Consider the following 15,220-nt stretch of genomic DNA (forward strand, 5'->3'; position numbering starts at 1 on the left):
CTGTGCCCCGAGGCAGGAGGGCTGGTGTCCCCGAGGGAGCGGGGGACGCAGCCGCCTCCTGTCCCTGCGCAGCCCGGCAGCGTCCTGGGGCTTCCCCTGGAGCTGGGCGAGGAGAGGGACACCCGTTCAGATGTGGGAGCGGGATTTAAAGAGTATCCCCAAATGAACTGGGGCAGGAGACAGAGGGACGCTGGGCAGGGCTGTGCCTGGGGGCCGTGGCTGAATTGCACGGGCAGAGCTTTATCTCCCCTCCTCCCCTCCCCTGGATCTGTTTTGAGGGCTCTCTAGTTCAAAAGTGCCTTAGCGACTCCTGGGACACCCTTCCCACTCTTCCCTCCTGCTGCCCTTCACGCTGCTGACACCGATGGCCGTGGGGCACGGGCACAGTGTGACAGGGCAGCAGGAGCGGGGAGGGACGAGGGCCCAGCTCCCTCCCGGGGCACCAGGGGATGCTCACCAGGCCAAGCGTCTCCTGGATCTCCTGGATGTCCTCGGCCAGGCCGGAATGCGCCTCCTGCAGGGCATGCATGTCCTCTGCCAGGCCGACATGCGCCTCCTTCATCTCCTGGATGTCCTGTGCCATTCCAGAATGCGCCTTCTGCATGGCCTCTTGCATCTCCCGCATGTCCTGTGCCATTCCAGAATGCGCCTTCTGCATGGCCTCCTGCATCTCCCGCATGTCCTCTGCCAGGCCGCACTGCGCCTCCTTAAACTTGTTGATCTCCTCCCACAGGTGCTGGAGCGAAGCCCTTTTCTGGGAGAGCGGGTGGGGGGTGAGCCCAGGGGACGGTCCCTGGGGACCTGGGCCCCGCTGTGCTCTGCTGCGGGAGCTCGGGCTTAACCCAGCCCTTGGGCTGAGGGCGGCACGACGGCAGCGCGGAGCCCGGAGGAGGGGGCGTCTCGTGGGGGAGCACCCAGGGACCAGCAAGAGCATCTACCTTGGAGACGGCTCTCTCCTCCTCTTCGGTTGTTGTTGGCATCAGCTCCTTGGCCATGGAGGAGACCTCGGAGTTGCTCCCGGTCCCCTCCAGCTGCTCCTCTGGTTTCCAGAGCTGCTGCCCTGTGCCCAGGGCTCCGTCCTCCTCCTTCTCCTGGCCAGGCTGGTCCTTGCTGTCCTGGTCCTTTGCCAGGCCGGGGGCCGGGCTCTGCCCTGGCTCCAGGACAGACAGCTGCTGCTGGCCCAGCTGCCCGATGATGGCCTCGAGCAACTTGTGAAGCGCCACGAAGTCAACAACCCCCAAATTGGGTGTCCCGATGGCGGCGTTCAGCATCTCCAGCAGACCGAGTGTGGCCATCGCTGCTGCTCTGCCGGAAAACACGGAGCCTGATGTGGGAAGACGGGAGCTTTTCTGTCCGGAGGTGATCTTGGAGGGATGGGCAGCCAGCAGCCTTTCTCCTGCTCCTTCTTGCCACAGAAAGCGATCGGTCACCAAAACAGATCCAAGTGCCGAAAGCAATCCGAGTGATGAAAGCGATCCAGTCACCAAAGCGATCCGAGTGCCCAAAGTGATCAAACCACCAAAAGCGGTTCAACCACCAAAAGCGATTCCACCACCAAAAGTGATCCCACCACCAGAAGTGATGCAACCACCAAAAGCGATCAAACCACCAAAAGTGATGCAACCACCAGTAGTGATCCCACCACCAAAAGCGATCCAACTGCCAAAATGAGTCCACCACCACAGTGATCCCACCACGGCCAGTGACCAAATGGGCGAGGGGCACAGGTGACAGGGGACAATATAGTGTCTCTGTTGCCCGGCAACAGCCGCCCCAGGAGCCAGCGGGCGCCGCCCTGGTCCTTTGTGATGAAGTCATCCACGGGATGGGAGATGCTGAGGCTCCCTCCTGCCTTTCCCACTTTACCACCCACAATGCAGCTCGTGACACCTCAAATGTTGTGGCAGGTCACTGCAGCCCGTGCCCAGATTCAAAAGACAATCGCACAGGTCACGGGGAATGAAATCTCATTTCACTGAATTAAACACCCTCAGTTTTAATTGCAGAGAGAATGGCTTTATCCGTGTTGTGCACTAAATCAAACTCTCCCCACGTTTCACCCTTTCCTTTCCCCACGGCACAGTTGGCCTCGGAGGCGATTCCCCTTGGTGGCAGATGTGCAGCGACTGGCTCACGAGTGCACCAGCACTGGGAACCTGGGCTGAAAACAAGGTCAAAGTGCCTGGTTTAGGACGCCTTTCCCTGCGGTTCATCAAGCAGAAGGATGTCTTTTGAGAGGGAGCTGTTCTGAAGGGATTTCTTCTGCCTCTCTTGACCGTTGGCACGAGCCGGCGGCTGCCGACCAGGAAATGTGCTCATCGCTTGCTCCCTCATGAACACTGTCCTGGCCTTTGCAGCTAGAACGACATAAGCCAGAGTATGTTTCCTGTCACCTCTGCAAGGAGGTGGTTCAAATGCAGAGGCTGATCTTGCCTGTAAGCAGCACGAACTGCTCTAGAGACAGCTCTTTGCTGGGGATGGAGCTGCGAGAGAGGTTCTCCAGCTGGCACGGCTGCCTCCCTTTTGAAACACGGGCCATCTTTTGCTGGCATTGCCGTCCCTCAGCCTGATGGCTCTGACACCTCCTCTGATGCTTCAGAAACGCTGCTGCTATCTACACAGCCATTGCAAGATCCTTTTGCACGGAGAACTGAAGCTGCTCCATAGCTGAAAGGGAGACCCCAACACAGAAAGCAGGGCTGCCATGATTCCTCTGAGAGTGAACCCCACATCCCAAAGAAAGCCGGTCCTTGGAGATGGCCAAGTTTGGAGCAGCGCTGTCACACGTGAGCTGCGAGTCACACAGGAAGAGTTCCAGAGGACGGAGCGTGTCCCCAGATGGCTTTTGCCAGCGCTGACTGAGGAAGAGGCGTCCTGTACAGGGACCTCTGCAGAGACATCTCCAGGCAGAGCAAGACACTGGGGGGCAACAGCCCCTCTCAAACCCCAGTTTTGCACCCCAAGTGGCCGCACGGCAATGGGCAAGCCTTCATCCCGGGCCAGAGATGCTGGCTCCAGAAGTCATGGCTTGCTCCCGGGAGGGTCTTTTTGTGTCAGAACCTCCTGTGTTTCGCCACGCATTTTTCACGGTCAATGACTTTCATTTCTTTTCCCTCTACGCTCTCCTCCGGTTTTGCCGTGGAGAGCAGATGCCAACAGTCTATTCCAGCCTTACGGGATCTTGCAGACTTCTCCTTTGCTGTCTGTGGTGCTGGTGATTGCCTTCTGCTGCCCCTGGTTCATGTTGAAGACTAATTCCTGGCAGACGTGGTTGGTGCTGCTGAGCAACACTCTTGGCTTTGTGCTAGTGCTCAGTAGGACACCGACAAGAAAGCAGGTGTCAAAAACCTCTCGGTTCTTGTGTTGAATGGTGTAGTGTATCCAGGAGTCTATTCCCGCAACCTTAATTGCGGTTAATGTGGTTAAGAGTACTTGATAGGGTCCGTCCCAACGTTCTTTTAAAGTTCCTTTATTCCAAGTTCTTGTATACACCGTGTCTCCATGCTCTGTATCATGTACCGGATTCTCAAGTGCTAGTGGGCGATTCCACACTAGTGCGGATCTGAGTTGATTCAGTGTCCTGCCGAGAGGCAACACATAATTGTAGAAATCCTGATTACCTTTTACATGTACACTTGGATCTGGATCCGGTGCTTCATATGGCTTGCCATACAGAATTCCGTACGGACTTACTGACATTCCGCTCCTAGGTTTAATTCTAATACACAACACCACTATTGGCAAGGCCTGAGCCCATTGAATTTTTGCTTCCTGACAAATCTTGCTAAGTTGCCTTTTTAGGATCTATAGGCATGCCTGAGATTTGCATGCCTTGGACTACTGGATGTATTAACCGAATAAAGCACAGGATCATACACGGCACAAACAGTAAACCCAGAAATGCACATGCTATCACGAACCCTGTTTTCTTCCACCAGGCTACCATTTCGAGACCAATATCCATTAGGTGGACCTGGGTACCAAGTGGGAGCAATAGAGGTATTTGATGAATTTACCCGCGACACTAGCTTACAAGAGGTTCATGCGATGTATCAGTCATTTGAGACCCCCCACATATCCAGCATGAGCTGACATTGAATTCCTGGGCTATTTTCCATAAGATCTATAAGCAGGGTTTTCCCTCCTGTGGGTAATTGTAATCCCTTGTCTTTTTGCCTTATTTCTTCTCACCAATCTTTGCTTTTCTGTAGTGGCAGAGCCCCCCCGCCCCGGGGGGATGGGGCTGTCGCCAGCCTGGCTGAGAGGTGAAGCCAGAGACAGAAGAAACTAAAGGAGCGTTGTTGTAAGGCGCGTGGACAGGGCAGCTTTGCTATAGAGCCAGCCCGCTCCGGCAATAAAGCGAACTCTGTGAACATCACATTGCTGTGTCAGGTTCCGTGTCTCGCGTGGAAAGAGCAACATTTTGGTGACCCCGACGTGATACTTCGTATCGAAGCAAGATCGTTGGGACGTGAAGACGCCGGGAAAGGCACCTGGGGGGCGAAGTCAGCCCTGCGCTTGAAGCATAGCGGAAAGCAGGCCTGCGGAGAAGCAGGTGGCGTGGGAAACACGGCATCCGCGGAAGAAAAAATCATAATGCAGAGTATTCTGCAGCTGGCTGCACGAACAGGAAGGTATTTTGAAACAGCCGCGTTAAAGCGCCTGCTGCGATTCGCCCAGCGGAAGGCGTGTGTCCCCTTCGACGACGGATTTTTTTCTCCCGGTACACGGGAGGACACAGGGACCGAACTGTGGGACGCGGTCACAAGGGGCAGCCGCGAGGCTTGCGACCTCGCCGGGCCGTGGCGGGAGGTCAGGCGGCTGATGCAGGAGGTCTCAGCGGAGCCGGAGCTGTGTGCCGTCCCCCCGGAGCCGCCCGCCGCGAGCTGCCCCCCCTCCGAGGACTCTGAACAATCGATACCGCTGGTGTGTCCCGTGTCAGATTTGGATTGCTGGGGCGGAGAGCAAATTATACCCTCTGCGCCCTTTGAGCCATCGCCTGCCTGCGACGAGCAACGGCAGCAACCAGCAAGGTTCAACGAGCCCGGACAGGTTAATCCAGCTGAAGTGCCGTTGCCGGAGGACCCGGTGGAGCATGAGAATGCAGCACCGCAGAATCGCCCTGGCTTCCAGGAGGAGAGTGTGGGAAACTACAGCGGGTCTGTGGAATCCTTGTCAGAAAATATGGGAGTAGAGATCAGCCTTGAAGATATTAAGATTTACCCTTGAGAAGGATGGGAGTAAAGGAGTATCCGGAGATATGGAGTTGTACCCGTGAGAAAGGAGAGATGGACCCGTGAGAGAGAAGGGGATAGAAGAATAACATGGATGATAGCAAAATTAACCAGTGAGATGTTAGTGCTGTAACTTGTAACCAATAGTGAAAAGACACATGAACTGGTAGAATTGTATAAAAATGCACTTATAGCAATCAATAGCATCCATTCCTTTCATCTTGAAAGAACTTGGTCCATGTCGCTTGTCCGTCTCAACCGCGACAGGAGAGCCACGTGCAGAGCCCGAAGGACTTACTGAGACGGCAGGAGAGCCAGATGCAAGAAGTTCTAGACGCCGTGAGGCGACTAGATGGCGGTAACAGTAAAACTTGGTGGTTAAGAGCATATCAAAAGGCGTCAGATGCGATGAAGGACGGGCTGGAGGCAACTGGCAGGGGATGTGAAAAACGGGGAAAACAGGAAAGGGAGGGGGCGGAATTAGACCTCACTCCTGAGGAGCTCCGTATTAAAAGGGAGCGAACACAAAAATGGGCTAGACAATGTGTTGAAGGTGGGATGTGGTCCGTAAGAGGAGCAGATGAATATTGGAGATCGTGGTATGGAAAAGGGCTGGAGACTGGGTTAGATGGGTTTGCAAATATGCGTCGACTTACTGATCCACAGGGAAGCACAAGGGAATTGTATAGCAGTGATAGTAATGATAATCCAAGGGTTTTGCAGCAAGCGCAAGGGCTTGCTCTGGCAGCAGTGAGTTACCCAATATAGGTAACCCTGTGCCACCCTATTCTACAATAAAGCAGGATCCTGGGGAACCATATATGAAGTTTGTGGGCCGTTTAAAAGAAGCTATAGATGCTTCTCCTAACCTGATTCCAGAGGCAAAAGCTGCTGTGGGGAAAGATTTGGCCATGATGAATGCAAACACCCAATGCCAACAGATATTAGCCGCTTTGGGAAAAACTGCTTCTCTAGCAGAGATGGTGGAAGCTTGCACACGGGTACCGATCACGCAACAGGAGGTAGAAAAGGCAAAACTACATGCTCAAGCCCACGCTGCGGCCTTGGCTGCAGCACTTAAGCCTGCGATGAAAGGCCGAAGCCCTTCTGTCCTGGTTTTGTTAAAAACCAGTTTCTCTTTTAGTGATTTTGCCTGTCAGCTAAAGCTTCATATTAACTGCATTTTCCTGGAGAACCAGACACATGTTTTGGTAAAACTAGCAATGGAATGCTTATTGATAAGCACGGATGGACATCTTGCAATGCATTGCTAATGCATTTTTCTCTGTTCCTGTACAGCAGAGTGCAGGCCGCAGTTCGCTTTCACCTGGAGGGGCATCCAGTACACGTGGAATCGCTTGCCCCAGGGGTGGAAACGCAGTCCTACCATCTGCCATGGGCTGATCCAGACCACGCTGGAGCAAGGTAAAGCTCCAGAACACCTGCAGTATATTGACGACATCATCGTATGGGGCGACACGGCGAAAGAAGTCTTCGAGAAAGGTGAGAGAATAATTCAGATTCTTTTGGATGCTGGTTTGGCCATAAAATGAAGCAAGGTCAAGGGACCTGCCCGAGAGATCCAGTTTTAGGAATAAAATGGCAAGACAGCCATCGTCAGATCCCAATGGATGTGATCAACAGAACCGCAGCAATGTCTCCACCTACTAATAAAAAGGAGACACAGACTTTCTTGGGCGTTGTAGGTTTTTGGAGAATGCATATTCCTGACTACAGCCAGATTGTGAGCCCTCTCTATCGAGTGACTCGTAAATAGAACCAGTTTGAGTGGGGCCATGAACAGCGACAAGCCTTTGAACAAATGAAGCGTGAGATAACTCATGCGGTGGCCCTTGGACCAGTTCGGACTGGACTAGATGTTAAAAATGTGCTCTACACCGCAGCCGGAGATAATGGACTTACCTGGAGCCTCAGAAAGCACCAGAAACCCGAGGTTGACCCTTAGGTTTTTGGAGTCGAGGATACAAAGGATCTGAGGCCAACTATACTCCAACTGAAAAAGAGATACTAGCAGCATACGAAGGAGTTGGAGCTGCTTCAGAAGTGATCGGTACTGAAGCACAGCTCCTCCTGGCACCTCGACTGCCGGTGCTGAGCTGCATGTTCAAAGGGACGGTTCCCTCTCCACATCATGCAACCGAAGTTACGTGGAGTAAATGGATTGCATTGATCACGCAACGAGCTCGAATTGGAAATCCCAATCGCCCAGGGATCTTAGAAGTGATTACAGACTGGCCAGAAAGCAAAGACTTTGGGATGTCTCCAGATGAGGAGGAAGTAAAACGTGCTGAAGAAGCACCACCATATAATACTCTTTCAGAGACTGATAAGCAGTATGCACTGTTCACAGATGGATCCTGTCGTCTTGTAGGAAAACATCGAAGGTGGAAAGCTGCTGTGTGGAGTCCCACACGACAAGTTACAGAAGCCACTGAAGGACAAGGTGAATCTAGTCAATTTGCAGAAGTGAAAGCCATCCAGCTGGCTTTGGACATTGCTGAACGAGAGAAGTGGCCAATACTTTATCTCTATACTGACTCATGGATGGTGGCAAATGCCTTGTGGGGGTGGCTACAGCAATGGAAGAAAAGCAACTGGCAGCGCAGAGGTAAACCCATTTGGGCTGCTACACTGTGGCAAGACATTGCTGCTCGGCTAGAGAGCCTGCCTGTGAAAGTTCGGCACGTAGATGCTCATGTGCCTAAAGGTCGAGCCACCGAGGAACATCTAAACCACCAACAAGCAGATCAAGCTGCTAAGATTAAAGTAGCTGAGGTGGACTTGGACTGGCAACATAAAGGTGAACTTTTCCTAGCTCGGTGGGCCCATGATGCTTCAGGGCATCAAGGCAGAGATGCAACATATAAATGGGCTCGCGATCGAGGGGTGGATTTAACTATGGACACTATTTCACAGGTTATTCATGAATGTGAGACTTGCGCTGAAATCAAACAAGCGAAACGGTTAAAGCCTGTACGGTATGGGGGGCGATGGTTAAAGTATAAGTATGGAGAAGCTTGGCAGATTGATTATATTACACTTCCACAAACGCGTCAAGGTAAGCGTTATGTACTTACAATGGTGGAAGCAACCACTGGATGGTTGGAAACATATGCTGTACCTCATGTTACAGCCCGAAATACCATCTTGGGGCTTGAAAAGCAAGTCCTTGGCGACACGGTACGCCAGAAAGAATTGAATCAGACAATGGTACTCATTTCAAAAACAGTATTATAGACAATTGGGCCAAAGAACATGGTATTGAGTGGGTATATCATATTCCATATCATGCACCAGCCTCTGGGAAAATTGAAAGGTACAATGGTTTGTTAAAACTACACTAAAGGCACTTGGTGGTGGAACCTTTAAAAACTGGGATTCACATTTAGCAAAAGCCACTTGGTTGGTCAACACCAGAGGATCAACTAATGGAGCCGGACCTGCCCAATCAGAGATTCTATGGACTGTAGGAGATAAAGTCCCTGTAGTACACATGATATCATGTTAGGAAAGGCAGTCTGGGTTAATCCTGGCTCAGCAAAGTCAAGCCCATTCGCGGGATTGTTTTTGCCCAGGGACCTGGCAGCACCTGGTGGGTGATGCTTAAGGATGGAGAAGTTCGGTGTGTACCCCAAGGGGATTTGAGTTTAGGTGAAAATATTCAATACTGAACTGCATGATGTGAATTGCCATGCTAACAGTGTTTAATAAGTGCCTTCCAGATCAAGACAGTGATGATGAAACCAGAGCTAGCTTCTTCGAGTGGCGCCTGACAACTTCTTCGCAGTTGATGTCTTCAACCCACAAACAGTGGTCATGAGATGCACTTGTACCATTTTTCCTGCCCTGGAGACTGTCGTGACAAAATGAACTTAATGAACTTTTCAAAGGATGGTCCACTGATTAATTACTCCTATGTATATATGTACATATGTATATACATATATAGTAGTAGTGAGTAATTAGATTGTATTGATAGATTGTATTGATAAGGTTTAAGCATTCAGTGAATGGCATATTATAAGGGGTGGAATGTCCTGGTTTTGTTAAAATCAAGTTTCTCTTTCAGTGAATTTGCCTGTCAGCTAAAGCTTCATATTAACTGCATTTTCCTGGAGAACCAGACACATGTTTTGGTAAACCTAGCAATGGAATGCAAACTTATTGATAAGCACGGATGGACATCTCGCGAGAGGGGCGACGAGAAACAAGTGACCAAGAAACTGACCAACTGTGTATAACATTCCATTCACGTGAATACTTCATATAAAAGTGGGAGATCACGAGGATCTCGTCCCTTTTCCCTTTTGCCTTTGCTTTTCCCTTCTGCTTATGGCCGACATTAGGAGAGGACCTTGCTAGTCGTCCCTGCGAACTGAGGCCAGTGACAGACTGAATCCAGCTCCGGTTGGCTGCAGAGTCCAATCCAGGACTTCAGGTGCCGGCTCTGCAGTTGCTGAGACTTTCAAGATTGGTTTTGTATATTTTGTATTATTTTCTCTATTCTTATTAGTACCATTAGTAAAACATCTTTAATTTTTTCCAACTCTCTTCACTCTGTGCTTCTTTTCCTCCCAATTGCCTCTCCTTAGTGAAAAGGGGGGAGAGGGAGGGGGAAGTGTGTGGGGGGGAGAGGTGGTTAACAATACATCTGCCAGGGTTTTATTGTCACCCCGCAATCTTAACCCTCGACAGGAGCATACGCAACCGCCCTCCATTGCCTTTGTCCAGTTGCAGTGCATGTTGCACTGCCATCAGTAAACCAGGCATCCTTCTTGTGCTCTGCTGTTAACTCGTCGTAAGGAGGAGCCTCCTCCACAGGAGAGGTTGGGATGTCTCCCGGGGAAGAGTTTCCCCAAGTGCAGGCACATGATTAAATGATATTGTAGCAAGAAGGGTGGCATGTGGGGCAGCCACGTGAGTTTCCTGGTAAAAATCATTGCTGCAGAGAGTGTTCCACTTCCAGTGCGTAGCTGCCTGACCTACTCCTGCATGGGCCCTAACAGAGTCATCTGGTATGGGGGTGTGGACAGTTACACTATCCTGACCCATGATTTTTTCAGTTTCCTGCAGTGCCCAAACAACAGCCAGAATCTGTTTTTCCATTGGGGTATAATGAGTAGCAGACCCTTGCAGTGCTTTAGACCAAAACCCTAGTGGTTCCTTCTGATTTTTTGGTCCAGTTGTCTGCCACAATCGCCAAGAGACTCCACCATCCAAAATCGTTACTTCTAGTTCAAAAGGATATCCTTGCCTGGGAGTATATGATCGGGCATGTTCAATCAAGGCACTTTGACAGGCATCAAAAGCTTCTTGTTGTTGGTCACTGCCAACAGCCTTCTTTCTAGTTAGTTTCTGCAGAGGCCTCATTAAAATTGCCAAATACAAGATAAAGGTCCTCCAGTACCCCAGAAGTCCCACAAAGGCCTGTAACTGCGCTACTGTGGCTGGTGCAGGAAATTGCTGAACTGTCTGCTGCACTTTATTTGGTATTTCCTTAATCTGCCCATGCCAGACGACCCCCAAGAACTGTACAGTGGTACTAGGGCCATGTATTTTCCTTGGATTGATTGTCCAGGCCTGGTTCTGCAAATGTGACTGCAATGACTCAGCAGCTGCTTCAATTTCTTGTTGTGACTCTGCCATAAGCAAGACATCATCAGTATCGTGTCGTACAGTAAGATACCTGACCATGGTGCTACGTCAGCTGCTACCGTTTGATGGCATATAGAGGGGCTGTGCTTGTATCCTTGAATCCTGAAAGCTATATTGCTTTTGCTGCCAGGTGAAAGCAAACTGGTCCTGACTCTCTGGGGCAATGGCAATTGAAAAGAAAGCATTAGCAAGGTCTAGCACCATTTTCCATGGCAATAAGTTCTTGCCAGTTTTTTCTATGAGTGTAACCATATCTGGCACCATAACTGCAAGGTGTGGGGGGGTGACTTTATTGAATTCTCTGTAGTCTACAGTCATTCTCCAAGTACCATCTGTTTTTCGAACAGGCCAGATAGGATTATTGAAAGCGGTCACAGTTTCTTTAATGATCCCCACTTGTCGGAGTGCCCGAATAGTCTCAGTAATTTCTTCCTCCCCCCGGGATGCGATATTGTTTTATATTCACCACCTTGGCGGGTGCAGGCAGCACAACAGGATCCCATTTTGGGAATCCATACAAGACAGTTACAGACTGGATAGCAAATCCTGTGCGCAGAGAGCCGAAAGCAAAATGACCATTTAAGGTTCCAACCGTCTGCCCTGGTAGGACATCAATACCCAGGATATATTCTTTAATTGGGGCAATCAACACTGTTCCAGTAGATGGCTTGGGATTTGCGATTGTGAGGGGAACAGCAGCTTGGAGAGCAGGGATCAGACGTCCCCCCAAACCACAAATCTGCGATGTAGCATCTTTGTTCTTAATATCACTATGTAAAACTGTGACCTCAGCCCCCGTATCCACCAGAGCTAATGCATTCAAAATCCCCCCAGACTGCCACTCTAGAGTTAAAGGAACGTAAGGGTGTCGGTTCTTCCACAGTTCCCATACAGCGGGGGTGGCACTGGATGAGCTTTGACGGTCCCTTCCAACCCAAACCGTCCTGTGACTCTGTGAACCCGCACTGCCCCGGCTCAGCCCGGCAGCGCCGCTGGGAAAGCGGCTCCAGGACAGGGTGAAAGCGCCGGGTGGCAGCTGCTGGCGAGGAGGGGAGGGCAGCGTGAGAGACGAGGCCGGGCAGCCCGGAGCAGAGGGTCTCGCTGAAACGGCGCTGTGGAAACCCTCGGGGGATGGCGGGAGCTGAGGGCAAAACAGTGGGAAACAGCTCCTGGGGCGCTGGGACCAGCCCTGCTGTATAACTGCGTGTCTTTGCTGCCCCATGCCCGCACGGCCTTCTGCCTCCCCCTGCAGGGCAGGGCCTGGGGGCCAGCGAGCGCCCGCCCGCCGGCACCGTAACTACACCTGGAACCAGGCTGTGCTGAGGGACAGACGTCCTGCGGCAGCGGGAGAGCCCAGGAACGACACCGTCTGCTCAGCACGCTCAGGGCGCTGCACAGCTGAAGAACACCAGGGCTTTGGCATTCTCCTCCAGCTTTATTAAATCCAGCCCTTCCTCCCGAGAAGAGCTGCACCTCCGCCGGGCTTAGCGGGGCCAGCAGCACAGGCCTCGCAGGGTCCATCGCGATCGTGGCTGCTCCCTTGGGTTGCCCAGGATGTGGATGGTCTGGGCTGCCAGGGAGCAGATGGAGGGTTCGCTGTCCTGCTCCAAGGGCTGAAGGGCTGCAAGGGAAAGAAGCAGAACCCACATGAACTCCCACGTCTGCAGAGACCCCCAGGCATCCCCTCCCGACCATGCTCCCTACTCACCGCTGCAGATCTCAGCCAGCTCCTCCTCCTCCCTTCGGTCCCTCAGGGGCCGCGCAGCCAGCCCTGGGCACAGAGTTCCGTCAGCCCCTGCTCCCTCCCCTCACGAGGGCTGAGCCCAGGGGAGAGCAGGAGCCGAGATGGTGGCACCGGGCAAGGCGGCCACCAAGGCCACCTGCGTGGGCAGGGCTGGGAGGGGAGGCCAAGGCCCTGCCCGGGGCAGCTGGGGCTCTGGCAGCCACAGGGCTGCTCCTTGTGCCAGGGCAGTGGCGGGGACCAGGGCCAGGCTGCCGAAAGAGGGACCTGGGGGCTGTGACTCACCAATGAACCTCACGGCCGCCTCTCGTGAGCTGGCCTGAGCATCCCTCAGGTACGGCAGGCTCTGACTCAAGAACTCTTGAGCTCTGCTCCTGTCCCGCTCCAGCTGGAGAGAGCACAAGGGCATGGGCATGTCACTGTCCCTCCCCAGCTGGCCGGACCAGTCCCTCCTCCCATGAACCCACATTCCCCTTCCCCCCCGGCCATTCCCGTGTTCCAGCCAGGAGCCCCGTGGGGCTGAGAGAGAGACACAGGCCGAGGGGTCCCAGGGGTGCTGAGAGCCCTCCCTCCCGCTGGCTGCGGGGCAGAGGGAAGAGCCCTGGGGGCTCTGTTCTTGAGGACAGGGAACAAGGATGCAGCTCGGGGCTGCAGCAGGACAGGCGAGGTACATCTGCAGAGCCCACAGGACAGACATGTGGGGCAGCCCCGTCCAGCCTGGGCCCTGGGTCTTGGGGGTTGTCCTCACCAAGCTCTCTCCAATCCGCCATGTCTGCTCTGTCTGCACCAGCTGTTTGAGCTGTTTCCACCTGAGCAGCTCTGCTGCAGCGAGGAGGGCTTCCCCAGCGGCCTGTGGAACAGGAGAAGCTGGGAGATGGCACCACGGTTGGGGCAGGAGACCTGGTGTCCCCCTGCTCTGGACTTTGTTCCTGGGGCGATTCTGCCCTTAGGGAGCGGGGACATGCCCTGGCCCAAACGCCCAGGGGTCTCTTCCCTGCATTACTGCTCGGCTTTGAAATCTGTACCTTGGCCACGCTCTGCACTTGGTCACTCATGCGGAAGAAGAGAGGGAGCAGGCCACATTGCACCGTGTTCTTCATCTCCCTCTTGTTGTTCCGCACCACCATCTTCATCAGGTCTCTGAAGAGGCTGATGGAGCTCTCTCTCAGCTGGCTCAGCTCCTGGGAGGGAGCAGCACAGTAGGACCTGAGCACCAGCAGCTCTCTGCCCACGGGGAGCAGAAGCTCCTGCATGGCTGATGGGAGGGGAGACGCTCCAGGGTGGCATTGTGCACACTGCAGTTGTGGCCAGATCTGCGGCCCTGGGTGTGTGAAGGGCCACTCAAGGGACTTGCTCAGGCAGTGCCTGTGCCTCAAAGTGCCGTCCCAGCATCTCCCAGCAGCCTCAGCAGCCATGGTGGGGAGGAGCTGTGGGAGCAGCGGGCAGGGAGAAGCTGGGCTGGGCTGCAGAATGCAGAAACCATCCCACAAGAGCCCTGGGAGAAAGGAGAGAAGCCCCTGCTTTGAGTGGCTGGGCAGAAGGGCAACTGTCATTGTCCAGTGCCCACCCGCGGGGCTCAGGCTTACACATCAGCCTTATACATCAGTCTTATACATCAGCCTTATACATCAGCCTTACGTCATCAAAGAGGGGCAGGAGAAATCCTGCCAGCGTCACGGCGATGGGGCTGGCCTCCTCCCTCTGCAGCTGAGCCATCACGGTTCTGAAGATGGCCAGAGCCTTGATCTTGATGGCCTTGTTGCCGCACTGCAGGACCCACATCAGGTCTGGCAGCATGACCTTCATTTTCCTTGCCTGTACGACGAAGAGAGTTGCCCTTTTGGGACCAGGTCCATGTGTGGAGAGCTCCCCAGGCAGCCCCCAGGCCCCACCATGGCAGGAAGGGCCTTTGGAGCAGCCACCATGGCTGCCCTTCGCAACACCCCGCTCACCATCTCGTCTGTCTGTGACAGCGTCATGATGCCCGTGAGCACCAGGGAGAGCATGGCCAGCCTTTCTTCCTTCAGAAACCTGAAGGCCATGTAGAGCAGAGCAAACTCCCGATCTCCCAGATCACTGCCGGCCAGCATCTGAAAGCAAGCCAGCAGTGAGCGACCGGCAGAGCCGCGGGGGCTCCTGGCACCGTGCAGCTCCTGGTTCCCAGGGCAGCCCAGGCCAAGGGCACCAGGGTGTTTTTCCGGTCACTCACAGCCAAGCTAACGAGGCAGTGGTCCTCCAGGTACGTGCAGAAGAGCCTGCTCTTTGGGTCCTGGAGTTGGATGAGCAGCTCCTTCAAAACGCTTTGCAGGGTCTGGGGCACGGAGAACATCACCTCCCACAGTGCCAGGGCAGTGCTGCAAAAGAGCGCTCTGTCAGCAGGGCAGCCTGGGCCACAGCAGCGTGTCCGGCTCCGCGCTGCAGGACGCTTGGGATGCCCTGGGCAGCAGCAGAGGCTGAGCTGCTGCTCCCGTGGGGCTGGCAGGAGCGCAGTGGGGGGCTCTGGGCTGGCTTGCTCAGCTGTGGCTGCTGCGGGCCTGGCTGACCCCCAGCGCTGGAAAGCGTGGTGGGA

The 15,220-nt window shown here is 53.8% G+C and overlaps 1 protein-coding gene across 1 annotated transcript; it reads right to left on the reverse strand.

Moving 5' to 3' along the window:
* Window positions 1–12,394: 12,394 nt before the first annotated feature.
* LOC135577689 (uncharacterized) lies at window positions 12,395–15,220 on the reverse strand. Its single transcript, XM_065047810.1, has 7 exons — window positions 14,861–15,220; window positions 14,604–14,741; window positions 14,290–14,466; window positions 13,677–13,832; window positions 13,400–13,501; window positions 12,937–13,039; window positions 12,395–12,531 (listed from the first exon to the last, which is right to left on the reverse strand). Exons 1-7 carry the CDS (start codon window positions 14,978–14,980, stop codon window positions 12,395–12,397), a joined length of 933 nt encoding a protein of 310 aa, XP_064903882.1. The 5' UTR covers window positions 14,981–15,220.

The sequence above is a fragment of the Columba livia genome, unplaced genomic scaffold (genome assembly GCF_036013475.1).
Source record: "Columba livia isolate bColLiv1 breed racing homer unplaced genomic scaffold, bColLiv1.pat.W.v2 Scaffold_134, whole genome shotgun sequence".
In the NCBI taxonomy this organism is placed as follows: domain Eukaryota; kingdom Metazoa; phylum Chordata; class Aves; order Columbiformes; family Columbidae; genus Columba; species Columba livia.

Bases quoted from the DNA above. Each gene is read 5' to 3' on its own strand.
- LOC135577689 (XM_065047810.1), bottom strand. From the start codon at position 14,980: ATGTTCTCCGTGCCCCAGACCCTGCAAAGCGTTTTGAAGGAGCTGCTC. The intron at 13,502-13,676 runs GTACAGATTTCA...CCTGTTCCACAG, and splicing joins AAGTGCAGAGCGTGGCCAAG to GCCGCTGGGGAAGCCCTCCT. The intron at 13,040-13,399 runs GTGAGGACAACC...TGCTCTCTCCAG, and splicing joins GGCGGATTGGAGAGAGCTTG to CTGGAGCGGGACAGGAGCAG.